Raw genomic sequence first — 15,076 nt, forward strand, 5'->3', positions numbered from 1 at the left:
GTAAACGCCGGGAGTTATTATTTAAGGCAAACAGGGTAAGGTTTAATATTTAACATAATAAAGAGCGTTTTATAATTTATAGTTTGCATCTGAAGAAAACGTTGTTTTTTTTTTCAGGTTTATACCACGGGAAAGATTATTATTCAGACATTGTTAAGAGGATCTAACTTCAATGGAAAACAATACGAAAATCAAATATGCATACTGCCGTCCTACTTTTAGCGTAAGACTGTATTACATTTTGTTATAAGTTAATTTTACAGGTTACTTGCAGGGAGATGGCACAAGCTTGAAAAAAATACCGTTTCAATACAGAAAATGCAAACTCGGTACATAACGTTTTCGAGGACGAATTTCAGTTTTTACTTGAATGTCCAATGTTTATGTATTTACGTAAGAAGTATATAAATTAATATTACTGGAGTACACAAACATGATCAAGTTAATTGACCTTTTACAGACTAACATTGAAAAAACTGTACGAAATCTATGTTTTTTTGTTTTTAAAGCTTTTAAATTGAGAGCTGACTTATGTTATCAATAGTTTCTCTCCATGTACTTACATTTATTTATCTATGTAATATAAAGATACAAAAACGTATTAAGTGTATTCAAATTGTTTGTATTAAGACTTCTTTGTACGTCATTGACCATCTGTATATATACTTTCTTGTAAAATGTGTGTACTCAATGGCTTAAAGCCTAATGAATGTTGAAATAAACTCATAAACTCATATAGCAAGCACATCATTTTCTTCCTGTTTCGGTTATTGATACGACGGAAGTTTTTAGTAGTATATATAGTAGTATTTGAAGGCAAACAGGGTAAGGCATAAATATTACAGAATAAAGAGCGTTTTATTATTTTTATAGTTTGCATCTGAATGAAACGTTTTTTTTCCAGGTTTATACCACGGGATAGATTATTATTCAGATATTGTAAAGAGGATCTAACTTCAAGGGAAAACCAGACGAAAATCAAATATGCATACTGCCGTCCTACTTTTAGCGTAAGACTGTATGACATTTTTCGATTTTGTTATAAGTTAATGTTACAGGTATACTTCTAAAATGTTGGTTAGAGTCGTTTGATATTGGTATAATTTGTATACGCTTTTGTTTCTCTGTTGGCCTTTTCTATATTTTCGAAACATAATCAATCATGTTCTTGTAAGAGTTGTTTGATAATTATTGGTATAAGTTGTACATGGTTTTATTTCTGTGTTTGCTTTTTCTATATATTTGAGTGAAGCTTAACCTGTTACAAAATATTTGCCACGGTGATCGTTAAATCTTTATATGCTAAAACAAATTTATTCAATATAGAGTAAGTTTTTTCCCCATGCATAGTTCATTATTCTTTATTCGAAAAAAGATAAAGGAACAGTTCCTTATTACTATTAATGCTTTAAAAAAGAATTATGGAAAGTGTCGTCACTGATAAGCCCCTGCGGACTGCACAGGCTAATCTGGATCTTTACTTTACGCAAATGCATTAAACCCCCTTTTCACAAAGCACAGCCCATATGTGTATTGTGAAATAAAATTAACATGACTTTTTTAAGCGATTGGTTGACTAGTTCGTTAATCTGGGGGTATATGCGCATTGTTTTCCCGCTTTGCACAGTATCAAAATCGAGAAACGCAAAAAAATGTAGGTTCGGCATTTTAAATTGGGACCATCGAAAACAAGGACACGACGAATACAAAGCGTTTGCAAAATCTAAGATACAATCAGCTTCAAGTACGTTGACATGTTGACGACATTTGTGTTAACAATTGCATTAGCAGTGTCGTCCGTCTCTGTGAAGGTTGCTATGGTTAAATTATGTTGATGTTGCGCCACCATTTATCTTTATATTGCTATGGCTAGCTACGTGTTTATTTTATGTTTAAAAATGATAGGTTTAAATAAGCCTTCTATTGTTGCCAATATTTTCATCAAAAACTATTTTTGAAAAAATGATCTTTATTTAATGAGGTGTTTAATCTTATTCCCTTCAAGCCACGCTCTTTTTATAACGGTTTTCTGTAGATATATGTGTCTTGTTCTGAGAAAACTGGGCTTAATTCATGTGCGTAAAGTGTCGAACCTGATTAGCCTGTGCAGTCCGCACAGGCTAATCAGGGACGACACTTTCCGCTTTAATGGTATTTTTAGTTTCAAGGAAGTCCCTCCTTACCGAAAATCAAGTTAAGGCGGAAAGTGTCGTCCCTGATTAGCCTGAGCGGACTGCACAAACTAATCTGGGACAACACTTTACGCACATGCATTATGACCAGCTTTCACAGAACAAGACACATATAACGAGCCACGTTCTGGAAAAAAACGCGGCTAAATGCATGTGCTTGGAGTGTCGCCCCAGATAAGCTTGTGCAATCCGGACAGGTTTATCAGCGACTACATTTTCCTCATTTACCGTATTTTTCGTTTAAAGGAAATCTCTTTTTAGCGAAAAGTGTCGTCCCTGATTGGCCTGTGTCATTTATGTTAGGAATGTAGTGATCATACAAGCAGATTTTATCTTAGATTAATATTCAATCGGAACTAAAACTTGTAGAAAGATCTTTGAAATAAAGGGCACTGTCAGCATTTTAGTAGTATATCAAATAAAATTCAATTTTGAACTGTTCACCATGCATAAACTTTAAATTATGCAAAGAAAATAAGAGGCCACCTCCGCGCAGAAATTTGACTGGTTCCGAGAATCACAGGTGGTTAGCTTGTGGCTATTAATTAGTGAAAACATCAATATGAATGAAAAATATTCAATAAATAACGAAAAATCTACTTTTCTGAAAACAAAATCATCAATTCAACCTTTGAATATATAGAATGTTCACGATTTTACGTAAACATGTTTAAACATAAAAATAACCGAACAAAGAAGTCCGAAAGTATACAATTATTGTTTATATCAGAATACATACACTTTTTACTTACATGTCGCCTAATATATCATAAGCTGTATTTGTTATTATTTGCAATTATTATTTTGACAAATTTAGATATTTTTTTTACAAACTTGTCCGTTTGGGCCCATTTCTTATGACATAGCCCCTCCCCCTTTAAGTAAAAAATAAAGTCAACATTTTTCACTTAATAACCCTATAAGTATACCGTACCTGAAAGAGAATTCTTAGCTTAATAATAACATAATATGCAATTTCTTTCGCTAGTGTTTAGTCGAGTTGAACACGCACATGCGATTATAGTCTCCAATCTTTAAACATAACAATGATCTTAGCGAATACCAGGGTTTCCTTTGCAAATATCGCGAAAATGCATATTATAACGATAGGTATTCTCTGAACACATATTGACCAGTTCGTAAGATGATTTTTGAGAGTATATCTCATTTTATTTGTCTAATGTCTTATTAATTTACAACTAAACTTTCGTTTTCTTACTTAGTTCCTGCCATCTATCTGCTCAAATCTCAGCAGTTGGTTTCCGTGAACTCAGGGGAGCGATATTAGCCGCCATATGCATAGAGCTTGGATGCCCCCGCAATCAAGTTTTGTCTCGAAATTCCGCGAGCGTCAAACATAATCTGTATATGGCCAAATGTGATATTTGACTTCAAATGTAGCCTTGACCTTTAATGTAATGACGCAAACATATTATTTAATTGGACAAATTGGATATTTAGAGGATGATATTGACCTTTTAAGCGTTTTAAACGCGACTTATCGTCTTATGAGGGATTACATTTTTGTTTTCAAATTCCTTAATTTTCCGTAATACATTGAGCAGTTATAGTTGAGACAGGTGTGACCTTGATCTTTGAGGTAGGGAGACGGGTGTTACACTCGACAAAATGTCCTCATATGGTGGGAATGTGTTTAAAGTTATTTCGAACCTATATGGCAAAGTAATTGCTGAGATAGGAATATTTAACCAGACGTACAGATGGACAGACGGACAGCGCGACTACTATATGCCACCTTCTTTGAAAGTAGGCTTTACATAAATCGAAACTCAAATAAGAATTACGCACATATGGTAGACTACGCACACATGATAGACAAAAGTAAATGTAACTATCACAAATAACACTACAGTCAAAGGGGTGCAGCTACTCCAATCTTACATTCAATACACATGTTTTTCCAATAAAAAAGCTTAATTCATGAACACAGTCGTTACAATTTTTTTCAAATTTAAGTTGATGAAAAATGTCGCCTTTTGAGTGGTAACGAGCTTAAAAGTGACGATGCACAATATTCACCGCATATAAATCGCACACCCGACATCGAACGAATTAGTGCTCTGTGAGCTAAAATATAAACGATAACGTTATATCTAAAAATAATGCTTGCTTAAGTGTATTATGAATTGAAAATTAAAGTTCGAAATCTATATTAACTCTTTTAAACGTGAAAAAAATGGACACATCGGACTTTATAATGTACATTTATTTATCCGGTAATAGTCTGATCATTCCATATTTATATAAGTGTGTCATAGAATAAAGACATTCATTACCAATATAAATTGTAATGCTTTAAATCGAAAGTTGGAATTTCCATAAACAAATTGATAAAACTATAATTTAACGCTATAATATATAAAATAATTAATTTGTGTAGAATATGTCTGGATATTTTAGATAATGTATATGATATTTATGTGTTTCTAACCAGCCGGACTTATAACAAGACAAACTGCTGATCATCTTCAAAAGAGAAAATGGATAATCAAGACCCCTTTAATTCTCTTCCTTCTGTGTTGTTTGAGAACAATAACAATATCGCAAATAGCAACACAGAGGACATGAACACGCCAGTGGCAGATCCAAAGCAAGCAAATGAGATTATAGAAAATCAACTTGATTCGATTTACACTGATGGGTTTTCAAGCAGTATGTTTATACCATCTACATTTCTTTCGGACAATGGTCATATTGAACTGAGCACACAAAGTCGAACGCCCTATACTGCATCACACGACAAAACAGTGACAGAACCATGTGTAGTTCCTGATGACCCAACGGCTGATCACCAAATCAATGCAACATCAGCTTCTGATGAAGAAAATGGACAGCCACAGTCAAGTTCTGGCTCAGTCGCCTATTATACCGAGAGTCTGAGTTCCGAGGAATCGCAAGAAGAGGAAATAGACGAAAATGGCGACACCCCACTACACAAAGCCATAATTGACGGTGTCACGTTTGTGGACATGGGTGAGATACCAGCTCAGTATATCAATCACCAGAACTACCTGCGACAGACACCTCTGAATCTTGCTGTGCTGACAAATAATCCCGAAAATGTCAAGTTGCTGCTTAAATGCAATGCAGACCCAAATATACTAGATTCGAAGCTGAGATCTCCTGTTCATATAGCCTGTTCAAAAGAAAATGTCCCGTGTCTGAAGGCTTTGCTTGATTCGCAACACAAACGACCCAATCAAATGCTACGTACCCATGACAGTGAAGGGCAAAATTGCCTTCACATCGTTGTTAACAACAAAAACGCGGAACTAGCTAAGGTTCTGTTAGACCGAGGGGCAGACATCAACGCCGCTGATAGGAAAAGTGGCCGTACTGCTTTACATTTTGCGGTGGAAACTGGAAATACCGAAATGATAAGGTTCCTGCTTCAGTACCTGGAAAACAATGGGGGACTCCAATTGGATGCGCGGACGTACGCTGGTGAAACGCCGTTGAAGCTAGCTCACGGTAGAGGAAATACAGATGTCGTTGCAATCCTCGAACCATTGTACCCGGCTTCAGAAAGACGGAACCCATATGATGATTCCGACGACGATGATAGTGGTGACGAAACAAACTAGGAGTTTCAAAATGTTTTGGTAGGCATAAATAGCTAACAATGTGTACGTAAAATATTTTCAAATTACACGTACTTTATGTCCGTTGGTAAATACAAGAACGCGACTTGACAACGCAGTTCAAAGAGTATACGTTATAGTTTTGCATTACTGCTTTTTTAATTTTTAAACAACGATAAGATGTGGTCTGTTTTATTCGATCTTAATATATTTTATGATTGCTAATTTTGATCTGATATAGAACCAAGACCTAGAGTTGTTATTAAAGACAACCACTCAATTATTTACGAGTCAACAGCTCAAATAAGGGCAGTATTCTAAAATGCAATCCATTTTAATATTTTTGATATGCAATTTGGTTTTTATGTCTTGACTCTTTATCGTTTGCAATCAATGATAACAACTTTGAAAACAGTACTGGACTTGCCACGCATTTCGCGTTTTGGATCAGAGCCAAGTGTTTTGTCACAGTTAATACACGTGGTACATGCAATGTGACAATAGGTTTAGGTAAAATGACACTATTTTTAACTTAACGCGAGTGTGAAATTTATGTATATACTGCATTATTTTGTAATTGACGTGTCCTTTTTGTACATTGCAGTGTATGATATAGGTTATAACATGTGTTTACACTGCTCATTACACGAAAGATAGGATAAACAATAATTATGTAATTTCGGTTAACATTGATCAAACATTTTTTAAGAAGTTGAATCATTTACATTCAAGTCTGTTTTTATAAGAATGGTTTAATTTGAAATATATTTAAAATGCATATATTTTATAGCATATTCGTGACAATCGATATAAAATGTATTTAAGGTGAAATGATTTATAACAGTGACGTTTAAATGTGTACTCGTGTAACACTGAACATTAAAATGAATACATTTATATGGGCTCTGTGGAAATGGGGTTTTATGCCTGTGCGTAAAGTGTCGTCCCAGATTAGCCTATGCAGTCCGCACTGACTAATCAGGGGCGACACTTTCCGCCTAAACTTGATTTTGCTAAGCAGAGACTTTCTTTAAACGAAACTATCATAAAAGCAGAAAGTGTCGTCTCTGATTAGCCTGTGCGGACTCCACAGCCTAATCTGGGACGGTACTTAACGTACATGCATTAAACCCCCATTTTAACCCTTTCAGTGCGGGAACCGAATTTTGAAGGTCTTTACAAACAGTTTGGATCCTGATGAGACGCCACGTTCTTTTGCAAACAGTTTGGATCCTGATGAGACGCCGAGAATGTGGCGTCTCATCAGGATCCAAACTGTTTGCTATTCTGATAGTATTCTTTGAAAAAAATCGAAGAAAATGCTAATTTTAGAAATTCAGCAGACGACATTTTAGCTGAAGATAAATTACCCAGCATGCAAAGGGTTAACATAGCACGGCTCATATAGAAACGTTTGAAGAACTTGTCATTACTTTATAGAAACGATTGAAGTTGAAACGTTTTTAGTTTTGTTTCCCATTTACTAGTATGACAATATATCGATGTATTTTCTTTCGCAATTCTTAATTTGCTTTTCGTTTGTGTTTTGTTTCAGATAAAAAGCATGATATCAAACATTAAGACTCGGTACACACTTGTTTACACCTCTGGATGATATTGCTAGCTACATGGACTTGATAATGATACAATATTGTTGAAATACCTTCGACGATGTATCAGAACACAATATGCGTATTCATTTCTTCTTTAGATTGTATGTGATTATTTAACTGTTTGCATTATATGGCCCATTAAATAAAATGCAAAAGAAGACATATGCGAAACATTATACATTAAAATCACTAAACATTAAGAGTGGTTGTCTCGAACATTGGAAAGGGAAAGGAAATTCCATAAATGTTGACATTTGTTCCGAATATCGTGGACAATAAACATTATACACGTCAAAAGTGAGAAAGGATCTACAACCCACGACATGGTAGTTTGCGATCATGATATATGGTTGAAGATTGTTGACAAACTATACCTGCGTAGGAAACTTTTCAATCTTTATAATTAGCGTGTTTTTGTTTTCAGTTTGTACCTGTCCTAATTTAGGTATGTTGGATTGCGTTTGTAAATGCGATTGCTGAAGATTTACAATTTTGCAAATTAAGTAGTTTTCCGGATGGAATCTGCGCTTCATATTGAGTTTGAGGATAAAAAAATATACAGCTAAGAGTATGTAGATAGACCGCGCTCTGTGAAAAAGGGGTTTAAAGCATATGCGTTAAGTGTCGTCTCAGATTAGCCTGTGTAGTTCGCACAGGCTAATCAGTGCAGACTCTTTCCGCTTTTATGATATTTTTCGTCGTAAGAAAGTTTCTTTTTCGCAAAAATCAAGTTTTTGCACAGGGTTATCTGGGATCTGGCACGACACTTTACGCACATGCATTAAACCCCCTTTTCACAGAGCGCGGCCCATATGTATTGGAAACGGGTCAAGTTGTATACTGTATATAGTATTGTTATCAAGAAAAAGGCATTTGTTGTTATTATAAAATATATATAATAAGAATTTGAATATTTAACCAATAACCGAATATTTTTATAAATGCATAGTCTTGTTATTCACTACATGTACACGTTTGTGTAATGCGTTTTTTCCGGTCTAGTGTAAGCCATCTGCATGGTATTGCCTGGTCTATACCACACATTAACCCATTTATGCCCAGTGGACTCTCCCATCCTTCTAAATTGGATCAATTTATTTCCAAAATTAGGGGTGTCAAGTATATTTATTTCTATATTTAGAAATTCATTTTCGCAAACAGCGCAGACCCAGATGAGACGCCGCATTATGCGGCGTCTCATCTGGGTATACGATGTTTGCAATGTCCTTTTTTTCAGGACGCTAGGCATAAATGGGTTAAGATAAATGTACTGTGACTAGTTTTAGACCAGGTGGAACTATATGAACATGTTAGGGTAATACAATATAATTTGAACCCGATGGCGTTTATGTCAACTAAGGCGGTATTATACCGAACAAACAAACCGTAACATATAAAAAAATTACTTGATTTTGTTCGATATTTAACCGATTTATACGATCTCAAATTACATGATAAATTCTTTCATAATTGATCAAGTACATGTAACACAAATCATATATCATGATACCATACACGTGTCGACGCATGTTTCAAAATCTTAATTGCAATACGAAAAGTCACAATTTGAAATAACATTCTGATTAACATATTGTTATTCAAAGAATGTTACACATGTACATATAAGAGTTGTAAATTAAATAGGGTAGATTAGACAATACAATAACATAATATCAGCTGTGATGCTGTGAAATGATTGTATAAATACACCAATTAATTAAAACATTTTGTTAGTTGATGTGAGGAACTATTTTTGTATTATAGTTTTGCATTATTAGATACTTTAATGTATCAAGTTGTTTTTATAAGAAACTATCAAATTGTTTAACTGTTGTTCATATTTGTGTTTTTTTGTAAGGACGATTTCGGTTTAAATGTTGATTTTATTTTTCAGATAATAGATGAAACTCTTAAAACTGTATGTGTTCTTTTTATATTTACATATTTTTTTTAATCAAACGAGTTTAGTCGAATAATGATACATGAAAGAAACAAACTCTAAGGAAGGTTAATGTTAAACGTCACCACCACCACCACCAACAACAATAAATTGTTTGTTAATATGCATTTAACTATTCTTTTAATTGATCAATTGTGTATTGGAAAATAGTGAGTTGATTAGGTGCATTTCATCCCAAAACTTTTTCAATTAGGGTATTTATTAGGTTTATTTGAAAGTGTTTTCATTATTTTTTATTTAACTCATGTTGCAGTTTTAATAATTTTGGATGTTTTGTTTTTGTTAATGCATTTGAAAGGGTTTCGTTTTGCAGGTGTGCGTTCAATTTATGTTTTCGCCTCCTTTATATTCGGTTGGTATTCAATATGTTATCTTTTACACTGTCCTAGTTATCAAAATGTGATGAGAATGGTAGAGTACTTATGGCAAGCGGTTCGACGCATAATCCCAAGAAACTAGGTTTCTCATGAGAACCTAGGTTCTCAAAATGAGAACCTAGGTTCTCAAAATGAGAACCTAGGTTCTCGCTTGAAGATTGCACATGACGTCAAGAACCCAAGTTTTCAAATGAGAACCTAGGTTTTCATGAGAACCTAGGTTCTTATTTGAAAACATAGGTTCTCATGAGAACCTAGGTTCTCATTTGAAAACCTAGGTTTTCATGAGAACCTAGGTTCTCAGAATGAGAACCTAGGTTCTCATGAGAAACCTAGTTTCTTGGGATTATGCGTCTAACTGCTTGCCATATCCGTGGTTTTCATTTGGGAACCATAGGTTCTCTGAGAACCTAGGTTCTCTGAGAACCTAGGTTTTCAGAGAACCTAGGTTCTCTTGAGAACCTAGGTTCTCATTATGAGAACCAAGGTTCTCATAGAACCTAGGTTCTCATGAGAACCTAGGTTTCTCATGAGAACCTAGGTTCTCTGAGAACCTATGTTCTCTGAAAACCTAGGTTTTCTAAAAACCTAGGTTCTCTGAGAACCTAGGTTCTCTGAGAACCTAGGTTTTCAGATCCCTAGGTTTTCAGAATTACGCGTCGGACGGCGTAAACTTGCTCGTTTGGAATACGGGACACATTATTCAGGGCGCAGGATCAATGGGATTCACATATGATTACACACGGGCTGGACAGAATGAAAACACGCCGTTAAGAACTTTATTTTTGCAGATATCTCAAGTTATTGAAATATGTTTGCAAAGTCTTTAGCGCATAAGTTTTTCTTGCAATGTTGCCGATATCTTACGATTGAATAATACATTATTACACATAATCAATAGAGATTAAACTTTATACCATAATGATTGCTTCCTACATATAGGTCACAGACATACTTAAAATAGAAAACTGTACCGTACAGTCGTTTGAGGCCCGAACAAGGGAACTGAATATTTGAAACTCATTCAATGCTGTAACAATGTATTATGTAACGATTGATCTGAATTTTTAGTCTCAAAATAATATTTACAATTAAAGATGTATTTCATAAACAGTTCAATTTTTTATTAACGTGTTCAGACCAATGTCGACCGATTACTTTACTAATTTCATTCCTCAAGAACACCCATGCACGGAAACATGAACAAGAAGCGGTCACCGACGGCTAATGCCTGTTGTCACAAATATTCAACAGATAAGTTTCGTAGAATATTACTGAGCATTGTCTGAACATTGTTCAGAAAATGCTCTTGGGGAGAAACATTCACGGTTTCACGCCTATTTCTATTCATTTTACACATATGCCGCCAGCGTGTACCAAGCAATGGGAGACAACTGGAGGTTAATTATGGCAAGCGGTTCGAGGCATAATCCCAAGAAACTAGGTTTCTTATGAGAACCTAGGTTCTCATGAGAACCTAGGTTTATGAAATCCCAAGAAACCAGGTTTCTCACGAGAACCTAGGTTCTCATGAGAACCTAGGTTCTCATGAGAACCAAGGTTTATGAAATCCCAAGAAACCAGGTTTCTCATGAGAACCTAGGTTCTCATTTGAAAACCTTGGTTTACGCTTGAGAACCTAGGTTCTCATGAGAAACTAGGTTTTTCATAAGAACCTAGGTTCTCATAGACACATAGAACTTAGGTTCTCATGAGAACCTAGGTTCTCATGAGAACCTAGGTTCTCATTCTGAGAACTTAAGTTCTCGTTTGGTATCCTAGGTGTTCACAAGAACCTAGGTTCTCATTTGAAAACCTAGGTTCTCATGAGAACCAAGGTTCTCATTTGAAAACCTAGGTTCTCATGAGAACCTAGGTTCTCATTCTGAGAACCTAGGTTCTCATTGTGAGAACCTAGGTTCTCATGAGAAACCTAGTTTCTTGGGATTATGCGTCGAACCGCTTGCCATAAGTACTCAACTTATACATTGCTTTATTTTAATGATCATACAAGAGATAAACGAAATTAATTCCCTTATCAAGTTTATCTTAATAGAATAGCGTTTTTATGTATTTGTTGGTATTGTATTGATCCAAATTATTTCAAATGCATTCCTTCTTTTAAATGCGTGTTGAGTTGAATGCATGCCTTATAAATGAGTCGCGTTCTGAGAAAACTGGGTTTAATACAGGATAATCAGGGACGACACTCTCCGCTTTAATGCTATTTTTAGTTTCAAGGAAGTGCCAGGCTAATCTGGGATGACACTTTACGCATATGCATTAAGCCCAGTTTTCTCAGAACAATGGCCCAAATATTTGCCAGGTTTACACACCAAGATTAATATATTTTGTGTTATATAATTTCGTGTTGAAAGAGACGTATCTAGCAGTTATAAAAATGGTTATTAATTATTGTAGCGTTTTTAATTCTGAGATTTTCCCCATCAATCTACGTTTACTGATAACAATAGTTTATTATTAAAGTTTTAGTTTATTTCCCTCGGATATCCAATAGAAAGATTAGTTGTTGCAATATTTGATATTTGTTTCATGTAAGGGACCAATTCTTAGTACAGTTGGTTTTGCTGTGCAAAGGTTCAGGCACGATACATTTTTGAAATCAATCAATGTGTTTGTTAATGAATTCTCAGATCAATTGTTGAAAAAAAGTGTTCCGAAGTTCAATCGTTCGAGAAGTTTGTTTGTTATTGTTAAAGTACAATACCGCATACATATTTGTTTAGCTTTTCTTCAAATCAATTTTGTTCTCGATATTCCATTGTTCAATAGGAACGATGAAGAATTTGTTATTGGTGTTCAAATCGTCCCACATTTTCATATACTTGTTTAAAAATAATACGTATAAAAATGCTGTCAGAATATCTTGTGCTCATTTTTTCATATTTTAACGGTCTTTGCTGTTGTTAGCTCTGTATTGTGTTGTTTTTGTTCTAAATATGCAATTGATTTTCAAATTATTTTATTTCATGCTCTAGTTTATTCTTTCATTATGTATTATACGTTTGGTTAATTCCGATAATGTTTGTTTGAATCCATCATGCGTCAATTCGTTCCGTTTCTCGCATCCTTATATTCATTTTGTTTTAAAAGTCGAAATCTAGTTACACTGAAATGTTTTTTTTAATAACGTGTCCTTTTTCCTAGCAATTATTCGTTGATAGATAAATACACTAGGGATAAATCGGTTTTATTGACAGGTTTTATATTGCATGTTTTCGTTCAGTTACATAAATTTTCTTACCTAAGGAAGTTATCGAATCAACAAAGAATCGCTTTAATTGGGATTGAGTGCCATATTTATCGTGGTTTTTCAGGCTGTTGCATTCTTGAGATTGGTTTGAGTTCATATGCTGTTATTGTTTGTAACATAATTTTTCTACATTTAGAATAACTATTGTAGTTGCCATCTTTGTGTCAATATTTGAGTTATGGTATATATAGATCCCCTCAATCTATCAATAGATGGTTTGTACTTTAATGACAATCGATGTATAAGTGAAAGTTCCCTATGCACATGTATATTTATGAGTTTTATACGCTTCTCTTCAAGTTTTATTCCAACAGCAAACACTAGAACTTAAGTGATTTCATTGAACTGAATAATTGTGAAAATACGTTTAGGATGAATACAGATGCCAACATGTTCACTTTGTGCTTTGCTTCCACTAAGTAAATAAGGGTATTATATGAGCAAAAAACAATTTGGACTATTTTGGAGTTTCTGAAAGCGATTAATGGATGTTAATAAACCGCATCAAAAGCTTTATTACTTCGAGAAGTTTATATAAGTAAATTATCCAAGTACATTAGTAAATCGTTTGTTATTTGCATTTAAATAAGCCAGTTGTATAAATGTTTTTATTTTTTTGTAAAATAGTTTAATGCTCAAAATGAATGTGTTGCTTTTGCTTTTACTCATTGATTTAAAAGTATGAAATAGATGCACATTAATATTTACAACGGCCTTTTTGAACTTCATCGCGTACCAAAAAATTCATTAATTTCCAATACGATAGTTTTCAAACCAACTATTTTACGAAATACTAATTTAACTTGTATATCCATGTAGAGTAAACGTAAATGTATTTATATGTTCTAACTCAACCTTAAGGTCACGTAGCTTAAAACAAACAAAAGCGAATATTAAATTGAATAAACTTCTTCATTGATATATACAAGCGTTTGTTTCATTTTTCATACTGGCAGGTAGTGCGTATGGAATTAAATGGACAGTCGGAATTACTTATAGGAGGTAATGTGTCAGGAAGTAAAGTGTTCTAATTTTATTTTATTTGTATAATTGTGTCACATTCAACTGACATTTGTATGATTTGCATTAATTTTTCCATCCGTTGCACCAGCTTTAATTGTGTGTTTATGCTTACGGTTGTGTTGGATGTATAGACCAACGTTTATGCAACTGGTGACGTGCCTTAAATAATGACAAGAGCATTGTCATAAGATTTGTATCGTTGTAATGGTTTTGTTATGTATGTACAATTTATTCCAATATAGTATATAACGTATACATCTGTTCTGGAATGTGTCATTGTATTGCACCGGTTTTCGATGGTTTTGTGGAGATACTGAAAAGAACAAGTAACTTACATTGTTAAGAGAACTGGCCATAGATGAATATGTTGTAGAATGTAATAAAGTGTTATAGAATATTGTTTTACTCAATTGTTCTGTTAAATCATTCATTGAGAGGCATTGTCATTAAATCAAAAAGTCCAATCGAACCACTATTCCCTTTAATTCAACCGAAAATTAAGTATATGGCATATACACTACATGCGTGTAGACGCCATTCGCTGTACAAAATATGTTTAATTACAACAAATTGTCGCTTGATATATGTTCACAATACAAGAAACGTATGTAAACTACATGGTTTGGATCATCTTGGACTTTCGACAAAAACGGTCAGTAACAACAGTACAATCTTGAACTGAATGCAGTCTTGCCTTGTAACATGTCTACTGAACTTATAAGACGTGTTCACAGAGTTTAGCATGTTGGAAGACTGTAAGTAAGTACAGTAAATTGCTGGAGTTTTACCACTCAACTGTATAGCTCCATTTTAGTAACACTTATACACTTAAAGAAAGAAATTAAACTTAAAAGACAGAGCTCGGGACGGTGTCTTAAAAAAGTCTATTGCGAACTCCACTCGGTCATACGCTTCTAAATCTTAAGACCGTATTTTTTCATTTCATATAAGTGATCCACGTGTTGTAACAAAATAGAACAGCAACATATTTATTCCAAATTATTCATTCATTTCGTGTGTGTTACTGCCTTTTCA

At 34.2% G+C, this 15,076-nt stretch overlaps 1 protein-coding gene across 8 annotated transcripts; it reads left to right on the forward strand.

Annotated features, from left to right (window-relative positions):
* On the forward strand, positions 1-14,438 carry LOC127882064 (NF-kappa-B inhibitor alpha-like). Of its 8 annotated transcripts, none has more exons than XM_052430476.1 (5): positions 19-35; positions 118-223; positions 905-1,018; positions 4,648-5,815; positions 7,350-14,438. In XM_052430476.1, exon 4 carries the CDS (start codon positions 4,694-4,696, stop codon positions 5,795-5,797), a length of 1,104 nt encoding a protein of 367 aa, XP_052286436.1. In that variant the 5' UTR covers positions 19-35; positions 118-223; positions 905-1,018; positions 4,648-4,693; the 3' UTR covers positions 5,798-5,815; positions 7,350-14,438. The 8 variants fall into 8 exon arrangements, with proteins under 8 accessions (XP_052286438.1, XP_052286442.1, XP_052286436.1 ...); XM_052430475.1 differs by having other exon boundaries at positions 905-1,010; XM_052430478.1 differs by lacking the exon at positions 118-223 and having other exon boundaries at positions 1-35; positions 905-1,010.
* Positions 14,439-15,076: the final 638 nt, after the last annotated feature.

Source organism: Dreissena polymorpha, chromosome 5 (assembly GCF_020536995.1).
Source record: "Dreissena polymorpha isolate Duluth1 chromosome 5, UMN_Dpol_1.0, whole genome shotgun sequence".
Lineage (NCBI taxonomy): Eukaryota > Metazoa > Mollusca > Bivalvia > Myida > Dreissenidae > Dreissena > Dreissena polymorpha.

Bases quoted from the DNA above. Each gene is read 5' to 3' on its own strand.
- LOC127882064 (XM_052430478.1), top strand. From the start codon at position 4,694: ATGGATAATCAAGACCCCTTTAATTCTCTTCCTTCTGTGTTGTTTGAG.